Source organism: Triticum aestivum, chromosome 1B, assembly GCF_018294505.1.
Source record: "Triticum aestivum cultivar Chinese Spring chromosome 1B, IWGSC CS RefSeq v2.1, whole genome shotgun sequence".
Classification (NCBI taxonomy): domain Eukaryota; kingdom Viridiplantae; phylum Streptophyta; class Magnoliopsida; order Poales; family Poaceae; genus Triticum; species Triticum aestivum.
Window position 1 is genome coordinate 375668303 of NC_057795.1, and position 18870 is coordinate 375687172.

At 48.1% G+C, this 18870-nt stretch overlaps 1 protein-coding gene across 2 annotated transcripts in view; it reads right to left on the minus strand.

Annotated features, from left to right (window-relative positions):
* Nucleotides 1–17263, minus strand: part of LOC123125438 (xanthine dehydrogenase) — a 28845-nt gene extending 11582 nt beyond the window's left edge. Inside the window, exons 1-9 of one of the 2 annotated variants that reach the window (XM_044545934.1) lie at nucleotides 16955–17263; nucleotides 10040–10139; nucleotides 9244–9352; nucleotides 6281–7783; nucleotides 5503–5745; nucleotides 5073–5387; nucleotides 3674–3913; nucleotides 3063–3347; nucleotides 2767–2988 (exon numbers count right to left, since the gene is read on the minus strand). In XM_044545934.1, coding sequence (XP_044401869.1) covers nucleotides 2767–2988; nucleotides 3063–3347; nucleotides 3674–3913; nucleotides 5073–5387; nucleotides 5503–5745; nucleotides 6281–7783; nucleotides 9244–9352; nucleotides 10040–10139; nucleotides 16955–17096 — 3159 coding nt within the window. In that variant the 5' untranslated portion in view covers nucleotides 17097–17263. Of the gene's footprint in view, nucleotides 1–2766; nucleotides 2989–3062; nucleotides 3348–3673; nucleotides 3914–5072; nucleotides 5388–5502; nucleotides 5746–6280; nucleotides 7784–9169; nucleotides 9189–9243; nucleotides 9353–10039; nucleotides 10140–16954 lie in introns of those variants that run through there. The other variant, XM_044545940.1, reaches the window with a different exon arrangement.
* Between the last annotated feature and the right edge of the window lie 1607 nt (nucleotides 17264–18870).

An 18870-nucleotide genomic window follows, 5' to 3' on the forward strand; every position in this document is an offset into this window, starting at 1 on the left:
CATATTGTTTGCAAGAAGGACTCATAAACATGAAGGCGCGTTTCTCATATTCACATCATTTACTCTGATGCATATAGTCAAGATACATGTAACACATTGCTTGCTCTGTCATGATTATGCATTCACATGATCTCATGTTTCATATTTATATGATTGCATACATGTAGGGGGAGCCTATGCATGTTACATGTCCTTCCAAAGCTTTACTTGCCTTTCTCTATATCTCTATCTAAAGGTTTGATGTATGTTGTCATCAATTACCTAAAGGGGGGAGATTGAAAGCACAAATGCTCCCTGAGTGATTTTGGTAATTAATGTCAACATATCTCTTGTTGGACTAATACTTTTATCTAGTGTATTTCAGATAAGTCCAAGGGTGAAGTGGCATGGACAAGAGGATGTGGAACCCCTTCAAGATGCTAAGGACAAAGGATTGGCTCAAGCTCTAAAGGTCAAGACTCTACATTTTCTATTTCAGTGATCCAAGATCACATTGAGTCCATAGAAAAGCCAATACTATTAAAAAGGGATGAGGTGTTGCTTAATGGCTTGCTTGCTCAAAGTGCTTACTGATATGCTCCAAAGCCCTCAACCACTTTCGCATATCTCCCTCAACCACTTTCTCATATCCACATATGTCCCAAACCAAAAGTCAAACTCGGCCCCACCGATTTGATCCATCCAGCACCATCGAATTCAGTTGACATAGCCACTGCCAGAAACCCTAGTCACTTCGGTCTAACCGATGGGATCTCGGTCTCACCGAGATGGGCTTGCAAACTTCCTGTTATCTATTACAATATTTTCGGTCTCACCGAGAATATGTAATCGGTCACACCGAGTTTGCCTGACCAACTCTTTGTTTTGCTTATTACCAAATCGGTCCCACCGAGTTGTGTAATCGGTCAAACCGAGATGAGATTTTATCCTAACCCTTGCACATCGGTTCCACCGAGTTGATCATACCGGTCCCAGCGAAATGTCTAACGATCACATTATGAATTAAATCGGTCCGACCGAGTTTTCTGATTCGGTCCCACCGAGTTTGGTGAATCGTGTGTAACGGTTAGATTTTGTGTGGAGGCTATATATACCCCTCCACCCTCTCCTCATTCGTGAGGAAAACCATCAGAACATGCTTACACTTCCAGCATTCATTTTCTGAGAGAGAACCACCTACTCATGTGTTGAGACCAAGATATTTCAATCCAACCATATGAATTTTGATCTCTAGCCTTCCCCAAGTTGCTTTCCACTCAAATCATTTTTCCATCAAATCCAATCCTATGAGAGAGAGTTGAGTGTTGGGGAGACTATCATTTGAAGCGCGAGAGCAAGGAGTTCATCAACAACACACCATCTATTACCTTTTGGAGAGTGGTGTCTCCTAGATTGGTTAGGTGTCACTTGGGAGCCTCCATCAAGATTGTGGAGTTGAACTAAGAAGTTTGTACGGGCAAGGAGATCGCCTACTTCGTGAAGATCTACCCTAGTGAGGTAAGTCCTTCGTGGGCGATGGCCATGGTGGGATAGACAAGGTTTGCTTCTTCGTGGACCCTCCGTGGGTGGAGCCCTCCGTGGACTCGCGCAACCGTTACTCTTCGTGGGTTGAAGTCTCCATCAACGTGGATGTACGATAGCACCACCTACCGGAACCACGCCAAGAAACTCCATGTCTCCAATTGCGTTTGTACACTCCAATCCCATCCCTTTACTTTCTTGCAAGTTGCATGCTTTACTTTCCGCTGCTCATATACTCTTTGCATGCTTGCTTGATATGTATTGTGAATGGTTAAACTTGTGCTTAAACTTCACCTCAACTTGAAAAATTTAAAAACTGCCAACTTTGTGTGTTGAGGGTATATTCACCCCCCTCTAGACACCTTTTCTCGATCCTTTCAAAATGGCACAAGATACAGCATATTAATGAAATTTCGTTCCAATTCACAATCCACACCGAGCACAAATGCTTCCCTAGTACCAGAACCAACAACTACGATGGGCTTGTGACATGGTAGACACTGCTAGCACGTGTTCTGGGGTACATATGAGATGACTACGACACCACCCGCACCGGGGATGCCCGTTATCCCATTATCCGTTTAGCTATCAGGTGGAGGGCCCAACGAGGCTAAAATTCATAACTTCTCCACAATTTTGTTTTAACTTGCTTTATGATATATCTAAGTAGAAATAAGTATAGCCGTTCATACAAATGATGCTTATCTGATAGAAAATGAGTTATAGAAGGATTACACAAATGCAAGGTTAGAACAAAAATTCATGCTTTTAAAGTTTAGACACACAGGCACACCAATAGCATGTACATGAGTATGAGCAAGTCAGGGAGTGGGGTTGGGAAAGCATTCCCATCCATATCGACAGCAGGAACAAATCATCCCAATGCGCTAGACTCGTTTGCCATCCTCCCCAAACATTCACCACAAAGCAAATAATGTAGTACTACAGCGACAGCGGGAACAAATCATCACAATTCGCTAGACTCGTTTGCCATCCCTCCCCAAACATTCACCAGAAAGCAAATAATGTAGTACTACATTGACAAACTCAATAAACATTTAAGCAGAAAAACACGAAAATATGTTCTCAGACTTGCAACTGGAAAAACAGAGCACGTGGACTGTATAGTTTAAACATATGTTGAATAACTATTAGTCTTATGGAATTCCCAAACGTTAAGTAGCCAAAAGTGAGACCCCAAAAACAGAGCTTTCTATGTGTAGTCTGTGAGGGGAAGCTATTCACCTGATTCATAAATTTTGCAGTGAAGGATATGCCAAATTTTGTGGGAACCATAGCAATGCCTCGCTTCCTCCAACGATTTTCACTGTTAAAAACATTTACAGCTTTGCGAGCCTCCAAAATATTACAAGATGCCTTCAGTTCATCCCAAACCGAATGCATTGTACAATTCTGGAGCAACTGGCCATAATAAAGCTCAGTTCCCTCACTTTGGAAATTAAGTTCCTGTAAACAGTATATTAGTTAACCAACAATGGTGTGACAAGGCTAGCACCATCCACTAAGCTGTGCATGCTTACTTTTATCTCCTCTGGACTCTGCTTGAGTTCTGTAGCCATGTGATGAATCCAATTCTCTGCAATCAACATGCCTTGTGGACCACCAAAACCTCTAAAAGCAGTATTGCTTGGGAAATTTGTAAAGCATACTTTCCCACTGACTCTGATATTTGGTATAGCGTACACATTTTCCGAATGGAAAACAGCACGTTCCAAGACTGCAAGGGACAGATCTAGTGAGTTACCACCGTTGTTGTAAATTTCGAGATCTAAGGCCTGTATCTTCCCGTCATTGGTAAATCCAAGCTGAAAGATCAACCATAGTTAGGTAGAATACAAAAAAGGAAAGTGAAGTTCAGTAGTAGTCATATCAGAGCTAAGCATCCACTTGTTATTGTCCCCAATTGACTTCAACATTACATGACAGTGGTCCAGTGTATTTACTGGTTATCACTTAGCATTCAGATTTATCTTTCAAATCTCAAGAAATGATGCATATGGAGATATTGAGTCCTTCAGAACCAATCAACCAAGTTGCTGAGATTATTTGCTATAAACTTAGCAAACTCCAGTCATCAAACTCACAGTATTAACTATCAGACTGAAACGGATGTACTGTTTCAACTCCATACCTTATATTTCCCTAGGAAACTGTGCCTCTGTCCAGTCGTTATCATGTCAACGTCCCTGTCCAAAACAATCTTTACTGGCCTTCTTAGACAATAGGAAGCTACAGATGCCGCGGCAGCAAATATTGCTGATCTAGTTTCCTTTCCACCAAATCCGCCACCAATACGCTTAGTCTTGCAAACAACTTTTGATAGTGGAAGACCAAGAGCATTAGCGACATACTTCTGATGCTTCTGGGGAGCCTTCAGATAAAGAACATTTAGTCAAATAAGAGTATAAGACCGACTACACATGTCATGTTGAACAAAACATGACATAGGACACCAGTAGCAAGAGACAAGTGCCTCACAAATAAGGGCAGGAAAGGCAATACTACTAACCTACAAACTATAGCGAAATATACACCATTTAATGTGTTTAGTATGACATTGTTATGTTAGTGCTCCACATCCATCGTATTAAATAATGTCATACTTGTTTCTTGTATTTATTTGCATGTTCCCCGTGAATCACTGATAATTTTCTAAACCTAAAGTTTGACAGATAACTAAAAAAAAGTTTGTCAGCACCACCTTAACCAGCTCGGCAACTTCCACGTGGCCTGGATGAATGGCGGGTGATGGATTTGGGACCACGTAATGACTAGCAGCAGCATGTTGTGTTCACACTGAAATAACATCAAGCTGAAACCTGCCAAGGTCTGAACCAAGACAGCACTCAACCTTTGGACACACTTCTCTTTGACGAAAGAACGCAGTGATGAGCCTTGGGTAGATGTGATGCACATGAGGCTTAATTTATACTCCCTCTGTTCGGTTGTGTTAGGCCGGTAAGCACATCTAGGTAATCCCTGTTTGTAAGGTAATAGTTACGATACTCTCACCCTTCCATGTGGTAAGATTTCATGCCCCCATGGGCTGAAAAATCCAGGCCCAAATCGACTTGAATCCACCGATTTGGCCATCAACAAACCCGAACAGAGGGAGTACTGAAGATTACTGTGATCGAGTCATTAGGTGATTAAGGACTACATAATATACAAATTCTTAGAAGTGAAGGCTACTGCGAAAATGAAAAGCAAAGCCTACTGCGAAAATTGAATGCACCAGATACTGGGCCATAGCCTACAACAAGCAGAAACACTAGTTGCAGTGGATCCCACCACCTCTACCCCTGCCTCTTAACCTGGCATGTTAGAAGAGTAGAAAGTGAGATGTTTCCCCTGCCCCGCATACTGATGTCCAGTAGGGTATTACTTTGCAATATCTCCAGGCAAGAGAAAGGTTCATACTCCTTTTATTTCTGGAGTACTTATACATTTGTGAAGAAGCTATAACTCTGGGAGCATGAAATCAACATGCAATTCACATTGTAAATTCAAAACTAAAGAACAGAGCATACTTGCGTAGATGATATCATATGAATTTCATTTCCAGAATCAACTGGCCAGACAAAAGTGCATTGAGGTTCCATGTAGAAGTGCTCTTGACCCCCGACTCGAATTTCTCCTTCTATAATTTTATCGCATGTATTGGATGCAAAACATTGGTCAACATCCCCATTTGAAAGGCATCTTGTGGTATTGGGATGAAAGCTACCAGCTTTGACAGCTTCCGATATTGAGAGGATTGCTGGCAGCTCAGAATACTCGATATTTACTTTATTTGCAGCAACTTTTGCGTTATCATGGGTATCTGCCACAACAATTCCAATAATCTGCCAATGAGAAGAGAAAGGTGTAACTGAAAACTTAACAAAAAGTGCGGGATTCCCCACCTCCCAAATCATATCAAAACTTGTATGCCTAAAATATCAGATCTAGCAGATATACCTGGCCAACACAAGTAACAATATCAGATGCAAAAACCTCCTCGTCATGGATAATTGGCCCAATATGGTTGGAACCAGGCACATCTTTTGAAAGAAAGAGACCAGCAAACCCAGGGGAACATTTGGCAACTGAATCGTCGATAGACAAAATGCGAGCATGAGCCTTCTTACTCAGCACCAGAGCGGCATGTAAGTTATTCGGGGGTGTTGGTGTGTCATCAACATATTCTGCCTCACCAGTGACCTAGCATATTGGATTGAGAGATCAAGCAAGTCAAAAGATAAAGTATAGTTTCCTTTTTGCTGTTTCTTTTCTGTTTTTTTTCTTTGCTCCATTTGGAGTTTGGTTGTATTTTTGCGGCACTTGTAACAAAAAAAGGTGCACATTTGGATGTTTGCTCCAAAAAAAAAATTTGTTACAGCGTAGGACAAATAATTATCCAGTAGTGGAGGAAGCTACAACAACATAGCACGTTTCTTAGTTCAAGGCTCGTCCGTATTTATTTATTTGTGCCTTTTACAAGAAGGTTGATCCCACGTGAGAGTAAGAGTATGTGTTCACTTATAACTTTTGCAGCTGGTTCTGCATATGAGTAAGTGTGCAAACGTTATTTGTGCCTCTTGCAACATTGATGGTCCTGCTTGCGAGTATATTGCATTTATTAGTTGTGACTTTTACAAGATTGTTAGCCTGTAAGTAAGAATGCTGAGAGGAGTGAACTCACCACCAACTCCAATCTTTATAAGTAGAAAGGTAAATACTACAAGGTTAATAATACCTGAAGAATAGCTGACATATGAACCATTGGTTGTCCCACAGCAGTTCCTTGCCCTACTGATTCATAACCTTGAGCTCCAATAGAAACAGGTCTAGTGTAAGACTGTATAGCTGACATATTAGCTGCATCCAGCCCAACCTTCGATAACCCTTTAATGTTCATCTCATGCGTAACATAAAGGAAAAATTTGAAAAAGAAACTCAAAGTGAGTGAACTGCGAAATTCAACCATTCCACCTGGTGCATTCTCTGCTAGTGGGATGTCCTCTTTTAATAAATTAAAGGTCTCATCCAGCAATCCATCATCCAACTTCTTTCCAACAAGGAATTTTTCAGTTTTTGCAGCAGTAAGTGGAACCGCAGCTACCCCTCCGTAGACAATAGAGACATCAGATACTATCCAGTTTCCTTCAGCTTCTGTTATATGCATACGCATTCCAGCATTCACCAAAGCAATGTCATCCTCCCTTCTATGTGCCTGTTTAAATTCTTTTACATATTCATATGGTCTTGTCCATGGTAGTATAACAGAGAGCAATACTTCATCAGCCTTTAAATCAACTTTGCGATAGCCAAGAAAGAAATCTTTTGCAGCAGTAGTCCTAACATTATTGTTGACATCAATTATCTGGAAATTTGCACCAGTGGCCATCCAAAGTGGGTTTAGATCTGATATTGGACTAGCAGTACAAATATTACCACCAACAGAAGCAACATTCCTGATTTGTGTTCCTGCAAACCATTTTAACTGCCGTAGTATTGCGTGGCAAGACGAAGTTTCATGAGAACCACGCTCCGCAATAACATTTTTGAGGAACTTCTGGAGCTGTGCGAGTCTAACTGCAGAACCAATGTGTAAGCCATGTTCTTCCACTTTGAGGGTATGAAGTTCTGGAACATGGGTAACTGAGATCATGACCTTATATTGAGCATTCTTGAACTTTGTTTCAACTCCCACTTCGGAGTTACCAATGATAAGTTTTGCATCTGGGTAGCAAGATCTCAAGTACAGTAGCTGCTCTAATTTAAGAGGTCTATACCATCTGATCCCATTAAACCCATTCAATTTAAGTGGCATAAATTTTCTCAACTGCAGTTCTGGGGGGAAAATGAGCTCCTTCTCGCTGTATGAATTTCCATCGATTTCGTTGTATGAACAAGGTAAGTAGACTTTCACGGAAGACAATGTTGAAGATTCATTAGCATTGACATCTGTCTCATTTCTGCATGAACATGGCTTTCCAGTTGAAGGGCAGATAGCTTGGCCATTAGCCTTTTCTGAAGGTGAAGCTGTGTACAAGGAATCATCCGTTTTTGCAAAGACGCGGAAGGCATCTATTATTGGTCTGTAGCCAGTACAGCGACACAAATTTCCTGCAAGGCTATCTTCAATCTGCTCTTCAGTAGGAGGATGTTTACTTGATCTCAGCAGTGCATACATGGACATCACAAAACCAGGGGTGCAAAATCCACATTGTGAACCATGTGCCTCGGCTAAACGTTCCTGTAATGGACATACAGCATCACGAGAAAGGCAAATAGATACAAATGGATGTAGGGAACTGATGAAAGTAATGTTGCTCAATATTTCACTTAATTTTTCCCAGCATACAGAAGGCTGTAGAAACTTAACACAGCACGGACATGTGACAGCTTTATAGTTTATACATGACCACATTTTCAATAAATGGATTTCAAGTAATAAACTCTAGACAGTAACTCGTTTAGTGAGAGGGTAGGTTTTTTGTTAGGGCGTGTACAATGGTGCTATTTTAGCAATGCCACCTAAGATAATTGCTGAGTTGGAGAAGAGAGAAATGAGAAAAAAGACTTACCTTCCCTTAGCTAAGAGCATCTCTAGTCCATCCCCCAAAAGCTAAATATGGGGGAAATTTTCTGGTTTGGGGAATTAAGCACTAGCTAGTCCATCCCCCAAAATCTACACCTCTAGCCCATTTTTGCTCCAAAGAAGGGCAAGTCTCAGCAAATTGGGGCAGCCCATTCATCCCTCTCGGCCATTGTACCCATTGTACTGTTATGGATGCAACTTGATTGTATTGAAGGACCACGGGGCATATGTATATTACACAAGACTTGGGGTACAAGGAAAGGAAACATAGTCTAATAGGACTCCTTGACCTAATACTAATACTCCTTAACATGTACAAGATGTCATCTCTTAGTTACATAGGAGAATTTTCTAGTATGAATGTATGATCCCATAAATTTAGGAGTAACACCAACATACAATCCATTGCATAATATCTTTGTTTGTCTTCTCTAAATGATATGCATGGTAGATAAGGCTGTCTTATCAACGATTGTACATGCCCTTAGTCCACTTGACATCTTTGGAGAGTGGAGAGACTTGACCTGATTGCATAATATGGTGTATTCATATAATAAAAAACATAACCTATCAAAATAGAAATATATATTTTTCCTGTACTAAGCGTAGCTAATTCATCATTTGATCTACTCAATATTCCTACCATGCCAAATTGAGCTGCTTTAGTTGTGCTCACCAAGTTCTGCAACTTTTGTTAGTCATATTTTACCCCCTTTTTTTTGCGACATTAGTCATATTTTACCTGGATACTAGTCTTACAGTAAATAGTATATCGGTGTGTCAATTATTTTATAACATTGTCGTCCTTGTATCAAGCTAAATGGGTTAATGTCACATGTCAGAATCAGACCTGATGATGTTCTCAAAAACAGAATCAGACCACCACACATGACCTACTGCGTATACATGGATAGGTTTTACTGCTATAGAATCTTAACCTTTTTCAGTACGTTTTAATCAACAGAATACAGTATTATCATAAAAGAATTTAAATATTCCACATTCATCATTTCACTAGCCAGCATGGGAAAAAAATACTACCTTCTACCTTGGTAGTCAGGATCATATCGGTAACAGATGTAGCTGCCACAAGTCATACAAAAACAGTGCATCACCTGGACTGGGTGCAAACCTCGCTGGCGATCTCCAATTCCCTCTACTGTGATTATGTGCATTCCTTCCAAAGAATAAAGTGGAGCCAGGCAGGCGTTTATTGCATAATGCCTACATAAAGTAAGTAAATTATTTGGGCCTAAATGGAGCTCAAATTCAAGGAATAGGCAATAGCCACAAAAGATACATGGCAGTTAATATACAGGATTTACATTCGCCACTCAAAAATGGCTCATTAGCAATGCACGCCACTATACCCTTTAAACACCACAGGTTAAGAAATGCATGCAAGCTACAGTATGCAAATGCATGTTGTGTTTCAGCTGGAAGAAAACGGAATGAATAAGGGTGAATGTACTGCAGAATCTATTTCCATTGCTATGTGGCCCACAGTTTTTTTAGGATTGTTTGGTTGGCGGATCCAAGTAGAATGGAATGGAATGGTTCCACCTCAGTGTTTTCCACGAAGAATGGAATTATTCCAGATTTTGTTTGATTGGAGGGATGGGATAGAACGGGATGGTTCCATTATGTGTTTGGTTGGAGGGATGGGATGGAATAAATATTTTTTTTGAGGATTTTTCTTTTTTGAGGAATGGGATGGAATAAATATGGTTCAAGGCGCGTCGTGTATAGAAATAGCGAGATTACCTCTAGCATTTGCAAATTTGCATATGTATAAATTTCAGCAACAGCTCATTTGCATTGTCAGCAACATTTATTCGGTTTTCCAGAAACAGTAACTCAAATTAGATAGAATGAGTATGACATCACTTGTTGAAGAAATATGATTCTCACTGTGATTTCTTTGTAGTTTGATCATAGCATGAGACCATGACAGTGCAGGCACCACAACCGCCTTCACCACATCCAAGCTTTGTTCCTCGAAGACCGATATCTACAATACATAGCTACAGAGAAATTAGGAAGTAGTTTGCAAAGCACCAAATATAAATGATGCAAGTATGTGTTACGTTATATCTTGAAGGCTTGAAGCTGACAAATGCAGCAGTCTACGACCCCAACGGATGCTCTTGAACTGCTCACAAGAAGGTGGTCGCTGACTATGATGATGCTATAGCGTCCATCGAGGCTCAGTTTGCTGCCTACAAGACATGGGCGGAGGAGGATAGTTGTGCCTCCACTATTCTCAGTTTCTAAGCAACGTGGTTGTTCTTTCTTAGGCACAGTTGATGCGGGCACGTGTTCGTGATCACTACGAGCCCCCTCTATGTACCTCGCTGCTATGCGACAAGAGCAGTGGTTGAATCAGAGTGATGCAACGGGTGATGACTTCTTATTACCCAGCTGTCCTCGGCGTGACATCAGATTGACTCTCTTGGACTGGAGGTTGGACAAATCTACTAGTGCTCTGAATGTCAGCACTCTCACTTGGAGCTTCATTGCATCTACAATTTCTTGACACATCTTTGGGCTGAGTTTCAACAGTTTCATGCTCAGCTGCTAGCTCACCACCCTTGTGAGTCTGTTGAGGCCCTTGAAGCTATTCATATGCATACCGGGCTTTACAGCGTGAGTCTGCTTCTTTATCCTTCAGTTCTGGCTGTCTGGGCTCCACCTCCTGCATCTAGTATGACACCCTCCACTGTCCGTACACCACCAGGCCTTGGTGGTGGTTCTCTTTAGCGCTAGAAAGTTTGTCTTGTGCAACTTCATCTTCATCAAGAGAATGGTCACTACTCAAAAGAGTTGGGCCCACCGTTAGGAGCTAGGGTTCTACCCGGCCGGCCGGGCAGAACCCTAGCTCCTAACACCTTGGTATCAGGTAGCCCAGTTCCGATCATGTCTTCGCCGCCGCCCACCCCGTCGCCTCCGCTGCCGACCGGCACCACTGCGCCGCTGGCCCTCTCCACCGCGCCGCTGCCCTCCCTGTCCACGCTGCTGGTCGCATCTTCCGGCGCCACCACCACCCAGATGTCGGCGCCCTCCACCGCACCACCGGCCGCCGCCTACACTCCGAGGAGATGACCGGGGTCCTCAACGACCTCGTCACTGCCGCCCAAGGGATCAGGCTGTACCTGACCAGCCCCTACGGGCCGCCGCCACTCCTGCCGCCAACCGCCGCCACCGGGCCACGGGCCCTGCCGTGGTACTCGGCGCTCCCAGGGGTCTCCACGGCGCTTGCGGGGCCGCTGCAGCCGCCGCCGCCACCCGCCGCCCCGCAGTGGCCGGCTCCGGCGCCCACCGCCCCCATCCAGCAGCTGCTGCTGCAGGCTCCTCCTCCACGCAGCACCAGGCCAGGGCCGACCACGCAAGGAGGCGTCCCGATCCAGTAGGTGCGCTTCCCGTCGTCGCCGTCACCGCTCCCGGCTTGGCTGTCCGGGTCGGAGCCGCAGCCCGTCTACACTACGGCCGGGGACCAGCCGGCACCCACTTTGCCGTTAGACAATCCGTCTGGCTCCGTAGGTCCGTCCGGGGGCCGTGCCGACCCGCCGTTCCACGGGGCGCCACCCCCCTCGCTGCTTCGCGCCACCGAGCCATACGGCCAGGGCGGCCATACCCAGACGCCGCCACGCTTTGCCAAGCTGGACTTCGCCACCTACGGCGGGACGGAAGACCCCCTCAACTGGCTCAACCAGTGCGAGCAGTTCTTCCGGGGGCAACGCACACTCGCGTCGGACCGCACCTGGCTTGCCTTGTATCACCTTCGGGGCGCCGCACAGACGTGGTACTACGCCCTCGAGCAGGACGAGGGCGGGATGCCCCCGGGAGCGTTTTCGCGAGCTGTCTCCTTCTCTTCGGGCCGCCGATCCGTGGGAGCCGGCTGGCAGAGCCCGGCCGCCTCCCCTTCACATCCACGGTGTAGGACTTCACCGACCGCTTCCAGGCCCTGGCATGCCACGCGCCGAGCGTGACGGCGCAGCAGCGGGCCAAGCTCTTCGTCGGCGGTCTCCCGGACCACATCCGCGTTGACGTGGAGCTCCGGGGACCCCAGGACCTCCAGACGCCCATGTACTACGCCCGCACCTTCGAGTGTCGCGCGCAGGCCTTGCAGCAGGTGGCCCCGGCTCGCGGAGGTCGACAGCACGCCAGGCAGGCCCCGGCACCGGCGCCAGGCCGGCCGCCCCCGACCGCTCCTGCGACTACCACCACTGCCTCGAAGCGGTCCTTCCAACGGCTCTCTCCGGCCGAGCAACTTGAGCATCGGCGCCAGGGGCTTTGCTTTAACTGCGATGAGCCCTACGTGTCAGGTCACGTCTGCCCGCGCCTCTTCTACTTGGAGACGGCCGACTACGTTGAGGAGGACACACCCGCCGACGGTCTCGGCGAGTTGCCGCCCCCAGCTGCGGAGGCCGCCCCCACGGCCGCACCCGCGACGGCGCTCGTGGTCTCGCTCCATGCGCTTGCCGGCATCCGCGATGAGTGGACTATGCTCTTGCCGATGACGATTCACGACGAGCGCCTGGTGGCCCTCTTGGATATGGGCTCCACACATAACTTTTTGCCCCGAGGCTACCATGCGCCGCTTAGCGCTCTAGCCGACGGGAGGGGAGCAACTTCGGGTCACGGTGGCTAACGGCGATCGCCTCCGGTGTCATGGGCTGGCGCGGAACGTGCCCATTACTACTGGCGACGAGCACTTCACCATCACGTGTGCGGGCATCGACTTGGGCTGCTTCGACTTCATCCTCAGCGTCGACTTCTTGCAGACCCTTGGTCCCATCCTCTGGAACTTCGACGCCCTGACGATGACCTTCTGGCGCCAGGGTCGCCGCGTCCGGTGGGAGGACGTGGGTGGTGCCTCTCCGGCGACGCCACAGGTTCAGCTGGCCGCGGCCGCCGCCGAGCCCGAGCATCCCTTGCTGGATCACCTCCTGCAGCAGCACCGCGACCTCTTCGACGAGCCTCAGGGTTTTTCGCCAGCCCGGGTGTATGATCACCGCATTCATCTCCTACCGGGCACGGCGCCAGTTGCAGTGCGCCCCTACCGCTATCCCCAACTGCAGAAGGACGAGCTGGAGCGGCAGTGCGCGCTCATGCTCGCCGTGGGCACCATCCGGATCTCCACGTCGCCGTTTCGGCGCCAGTCCTCCTCGTCCGCAAATCGGACGGCACGTGGCGCTTTTGCATCGACTACCGCGCTCTTAATGTCGTGACACTCAAGGACAAGTTTCCTATTCCGGTGGTCGACAAGCTCCTAGACGAGCTCCATGGGGCGCGTTTCTTCACCAAGCTCGACCTCCGGTCAGGCTACCACCAGGTGCGCATGCACCCGGACGATGTCGCCAAGACGGCGTTTCGGACTCATCACGGCCACTTCGAGTTCTTGGTGATGCCGTTTGGCCTCTCCAACGCCCCAGCGACCTTCCAGGCTGATGAACGACGTCCTCCGCCCCTACTTGCGTCGGTTTGTGCTCGTTTTCTTTGATGACATTCTTATCTACAGCGCATCATGGGCGGAGCACCTTCAGCACGTCGCCATCGTCTTCAACGAGCTTCAGGCGCACCATCTTCATCTTAAGCGCTCGAAGTGCTCATTCGGGACGCCTTCAGTCGCCTACCTCGGCCACGTCACCTCAGGCGAGGGGGTAGCTATGGACGCGGCCGTCACGGCCTGGCCAACACCGCATTCACCACGGGCTCTTCGCGGCTTCCTGGGCCTCGCGGGGTACTACCGGAAATTTATCCGGGAGTTTGGCCTCATCGCGTCACCGCTCACGCGCCTGCTGCGCCGCGACGCCTTTGCCTGGGATGAGGAGGCGACGACGGCGTTCGAGGCCCTCAAGGGGGCCCTCACGACGGGCCTCGTTCTTCAGATGCCGAATTTCGACCGCCCGTTTGTGGTGGACTGCGACGCCTCCGGTGCAGGGTTCAGCGCCGTCCTTCATCAGGGCGATGGCCCTCTCACCTTCTTCAGCAGGCCCTTCGCCGCACGCCATCTTAAGCTCGCGGCTTATGAGCGGGAGCTCATTGGCTTGGTGCAGGCTATGCGCCATTGGCGGCCCTATCTTTGGGGCCGCTCGTTCCGGATTCGCACGATTCACTACAGCCTTAAGTTCTTATTGGACCAGAGGTTGTCTACCGTGCCGCAGCATCAGTGGATCAGCAAGCTCTTTGGTTTTGACTTCACCGTCGAGTATCGTCCGGGCCGCCTTAACACTGTGGCCGATGCCTTGTCTCGCCGCGACGCGGACCCCGACCCCTCCGTCGGCGACTCCGAGGGGGCAGTGCTATGCATCCGCACGGGGCCCTCTTTCGCCCTCTTCGCCGACATCCGACAGGCCACCGCGGCCGCGCCGGACGCTGCTTGCTGCGGGCGACCTGGAGGAGCCGTGGCGCCTCGCCGATGGCCTCCTCCTGCATGGGCGCCGTATCTCCGTGCCGGTGCACGACGACCTCCGTCATCAGGTTCTGCTGCTGACCCACTCGGCCGGCCACGAGGGTGTGCAGAAAACCCTCTATCGTCTCCGCGCCGACTTCTATATCCCCGGTGATCGGGCCTTGGTCCGGGACTGGGTGCGGTCTTGTGTGACGTGCCAGCGCAACAAGACGGAGACACTACAGCCGGCTGGTCTGCTACTGCCCTTGGAGGTGCCGTCTCAGGTCTGGGCGGATATCTCCATGGACTTCATCGAGGGCCTCCCCAAGGTGGGCGGCAAGTCCGTCATCCTCACGGTGGTCGACCGCTTCTCCAAGTATGCTCACTTCATCGCGCTCGGCCATCCCTACACTGATGCATCCGTGGCCCGTGCCTTCTTCGACGGCATCGTCCGCCTCCACGGGTTTCCCGCTTTGATCGTCAGCGATCGGGACGTGTTCACGGGGCATGGCTGGCACGATCTCTTCCGGTTGGCGGGCGTGAAGCTCCGCATGAGCACGGCCTTCCATCCTCAGACGGACGGCCAATCTGAGGTCATCAACAAGGTGATTGCCATGTACTTGCATTGTGTCACAGGTGATCGTCCGCGCGCTTGGCTGGATTGGCTCGCGTGGAGGGCGCCGGCATCTGGGTGGTGGTGGCGCCGAAAGATGCGACCAGCGGCGCGGACAGGGAGGGCAGCGGCACGGTGGAGAGGGCCAGCGGCGCGGTGGTGCCGGTCGGCAGCGGAGGCGACGGGGTGGGCGGAGGCGAAGACATGATCGGAACTGAGCTACCTGATACCAAGGTGTTAGGAGCTAGGGTTCTGCCCGGTCTAGGCCGTAGCTTGTAGGGGAAGGAGGGAGGAGGGCGAGGCCGTGACCGCGGCGGCCGGCGGCTGGGCGCCGTCCTGCGCGGTGGAGGCGGCGGCGGTGATGACAGGAGGCGGCTAGGGCTTAGGGTTTCCGACTCCTCTGGGACCCGGGCAATAGAATTGTCTTATTGCTTCCTCTGAAAAAGAGTCTTACAACTTGTTTATATTACCACGAAAATAAGATAACTTGTGGGCTAAGCCCCTAACTAAACCTGCCCGGTGGGCCTCCTACGGTTATAAGTTACCCCGGTCATAACACCCACGACACTCAATCGAACGCATGGGCGATATCCAGCTTGAGAATGGCACGCGGCTCACCCAGCCAGTGCGGCTATCTCGCCGTTTGCTGAACCAACATGAAATTATCATGTATGCAGCGTTTCCGGGTGAAAATGCATTGGTTCTCCTCTACCAAAGCCCCCAGCCTAGGCGACAACCTGGTGGCCAACATCTTCGCCACCAACAGGGAGAAGATGTGTATGAGACTGAAGGCGTTGGTAGTCCGTAAGGGCCGAGGCAGCCGATCACTTGGGATGGAGCATTAGCAGGGTCTAGTTCATTTCATGGAGCCCCCGCCCACAGCGGATGCAGCTTGGGAAAGGTAGCCATAACAACGGCCTTCACAGTCCCCGTGAAACCGTCCATGCCTAGCACCTTCATGTGTAGCAACCAACACACCAGTCTCACACTTCCTCCTCCGTAAAGGGTTCGCCGAGGTTGGTCAAGTAGCCTCGGACATGGCGGCATGGTCAGAGACCACCCAACAATCGACCGTGAGTCTATGGATAACCTTCTTCTGCTTCTTGTAGGAGGCATGCTGGTGGAAGAAGGTCGTGTTGGTGTCACCCTCCCCTCACTCATCATCGGTTCAGGATTTTTATCAGCGTAACGAGCTCTTTCACATTTTATATATTTTGGGAATAATGGCACCCACTCATCTTCCTGGGCTTTTAGTGGCTATTAATCGGTTATGGTAGACTAACTACATCATGTCTGTTTGTCAGTTCGGTTTCATTTCTACATTAGCAGCACACTGCAAAATAAACTATGTTCAGAGAACATTTTGTGTTGATTCCGTGTCCCACTGTACGATTTTTGTACAAGCAAGTATCCACCGTCGTGTGATTGCATAAACAGAGCCAAAACATTTTTTCGAGAGTACGCAAATTGCGTACCATAGCTTTATAGAAGAAGAGAATTGAAAATACAAGACAACTATCACTCGTTGCGAACAACAAGCGTAGCACCACACCACATCTGGCTAGTCCAAGGACAGCCAACAACGACAACACAACTGCTATAGATAAAACATTACTTTGAAGCACATCCGACAAGTTCTCATTTGCTACAGGCTTTCGCCCCGCTTTATAGATAAAGCCACAATCATGAAACAAAGTCTGAAAGTACCACGGCACATAGGTTCAGGCTGCGGGCAGCAGCACAACCGATTCAGGTGCAGACAGCGCGCCACAGATGCTTCCGTGATACGATACAAGTTAGAGAGCGGGAAGGGGGGGACCTCTGAGGTACTGGAGGAGGGTGAGGTGGGCGAGGCCGTCGGGAAGCACGCGGCGGACGCCGTTGACGTAGATGACCGCCTCGTCTGACCAGTCCACCGCCGCGGACGGCCCCTCCTCCGCCGCCTTCGTGAGCGAACCCATGGGCAATCACCACGGGCGCGAAGGCTTTCTGGAAGCGCGCACCGCTCGCGCCGGATGAGAGACGGGGCTGGGGAAGGGAGGATCCCGATTTGGATCAAAGTGTTGTGCAGAAGGTTGTCTGCGGCCGCGGGGCTCTGGAATTGTTTAGAGACGGGTCGAATTGGACTCGTGGAGTGATGCGGCGAGGATGATACAGCACGTGCGGTAGTAGTGAGCAAGGCGGTACTTCCACCAGCCGCTGAGTCACGATTCAGTCGACAACGACAAACCGCCAAAACCGACATGAAAATAGAGAAATTTGATTTTAACCCATACTTTACTTTTCACTTTAATAATTTGGCCCCAAAAGATTGACGTGTGAGGCCGGGCAACTTGCCATTGGAACAATTTAGGGCAAAAACCAAAACAAATAAAAAACGTAATCCAAAGGAAGCGCTCGGACACGAAACATGAAGGCGGCGGCTGGGCACACCACTTGGTGCACTTCCTGACAAGAAAATGACCCTTAAGGAAGCCTAAGGAATAAGAACAACCCAACGAGCGGTCCAAACGGACGCAAAAAGTGTTCGCATTTTGTCCGTTTGAATGGCTAAACGGACATACGTTCGTCCTATGTCAATCCTTTCCTGGTCAGTGTATCTAACGGAGCGACTCATTTGGATGAGGATCCGTACCAATAAATTTTAGCGGTAAAAAATGCAAGCAAATGGAAAGCACATGGCAATACAAGCATAAATAGTAACACAAACCAAGTGGCCAGCTTGGTAAGCTACCAACAACAAATTGCAATCAATAAATAGTAACACAAATATTTTTGGTATTTTAATTTTTTTTAAATAAGCAAAGCTAATAAATAAAAGGCAAGAAAGATAAGAACAAGCAAATGATAATTGTGTGCGCCGGCACCTAGTTTGTCTGGTGAAGCCTCCTGGCAACGACACTAGAAATCCTTCTGCTACTTCAATAGTTGTTGGGTTTCCATGAAGAGGAAGGGTGATATAGTATAGTAGCAGATACCACTTCCTTCAGTTAAGAACCAACGTTTATCGAACAAGCAGGAGACACCACATGAACAAACGTTAAACAGTACCTGCACACACACACACAAACAAATACTTGCACCCCAACAAGGCAAGAGGGCGTCACACCCCTTGTTCTTACCGATCGCAAGGATTAAATCTGGTGGTGATAGATATAATAAATGAAAGTAAAACAAAACAATGAGCAATTATAGGATTTGTTTTATTATAGATGTGAATGGACCCAGGGGTCATAGCATTCACCAGAGGCATCTCTCTCGAAGATATCAACGGTGGGTAAACAATTTACTGTTGGGCAATTAATAGAAAAAATGCATAGTTATAATGATCATCCATGGCATAAATAATACATAAGCATTAAGTCTGTGACAAGTAGACTGTTAAACTTACTGACATCTACTACTATTACTCGACCCCTTGACCGCTATCCAACATGCATTGCAAGGTATTAAGTTCACGACAAACAGAGTAATGCTTAAAGCAAGATGACATAATGTAGACAGAATAAGACCAAGCAATATGTTCAAACTCCGTCGTTTTACCCTTAGTAGCAACAACACAATACGTTCCTTGCAACTCCTCCTGTCACAGAGTAAGGACACCACAAGATTGAACCTACTACTATGCACCACTCGCTCTGATGATCTAGTCATTAACTTGGCCAAAGAAAACTCATAGATCAAAAGCATACATAACTATAAAATTACACATAAATAAATCTCAAAGAGGATTCA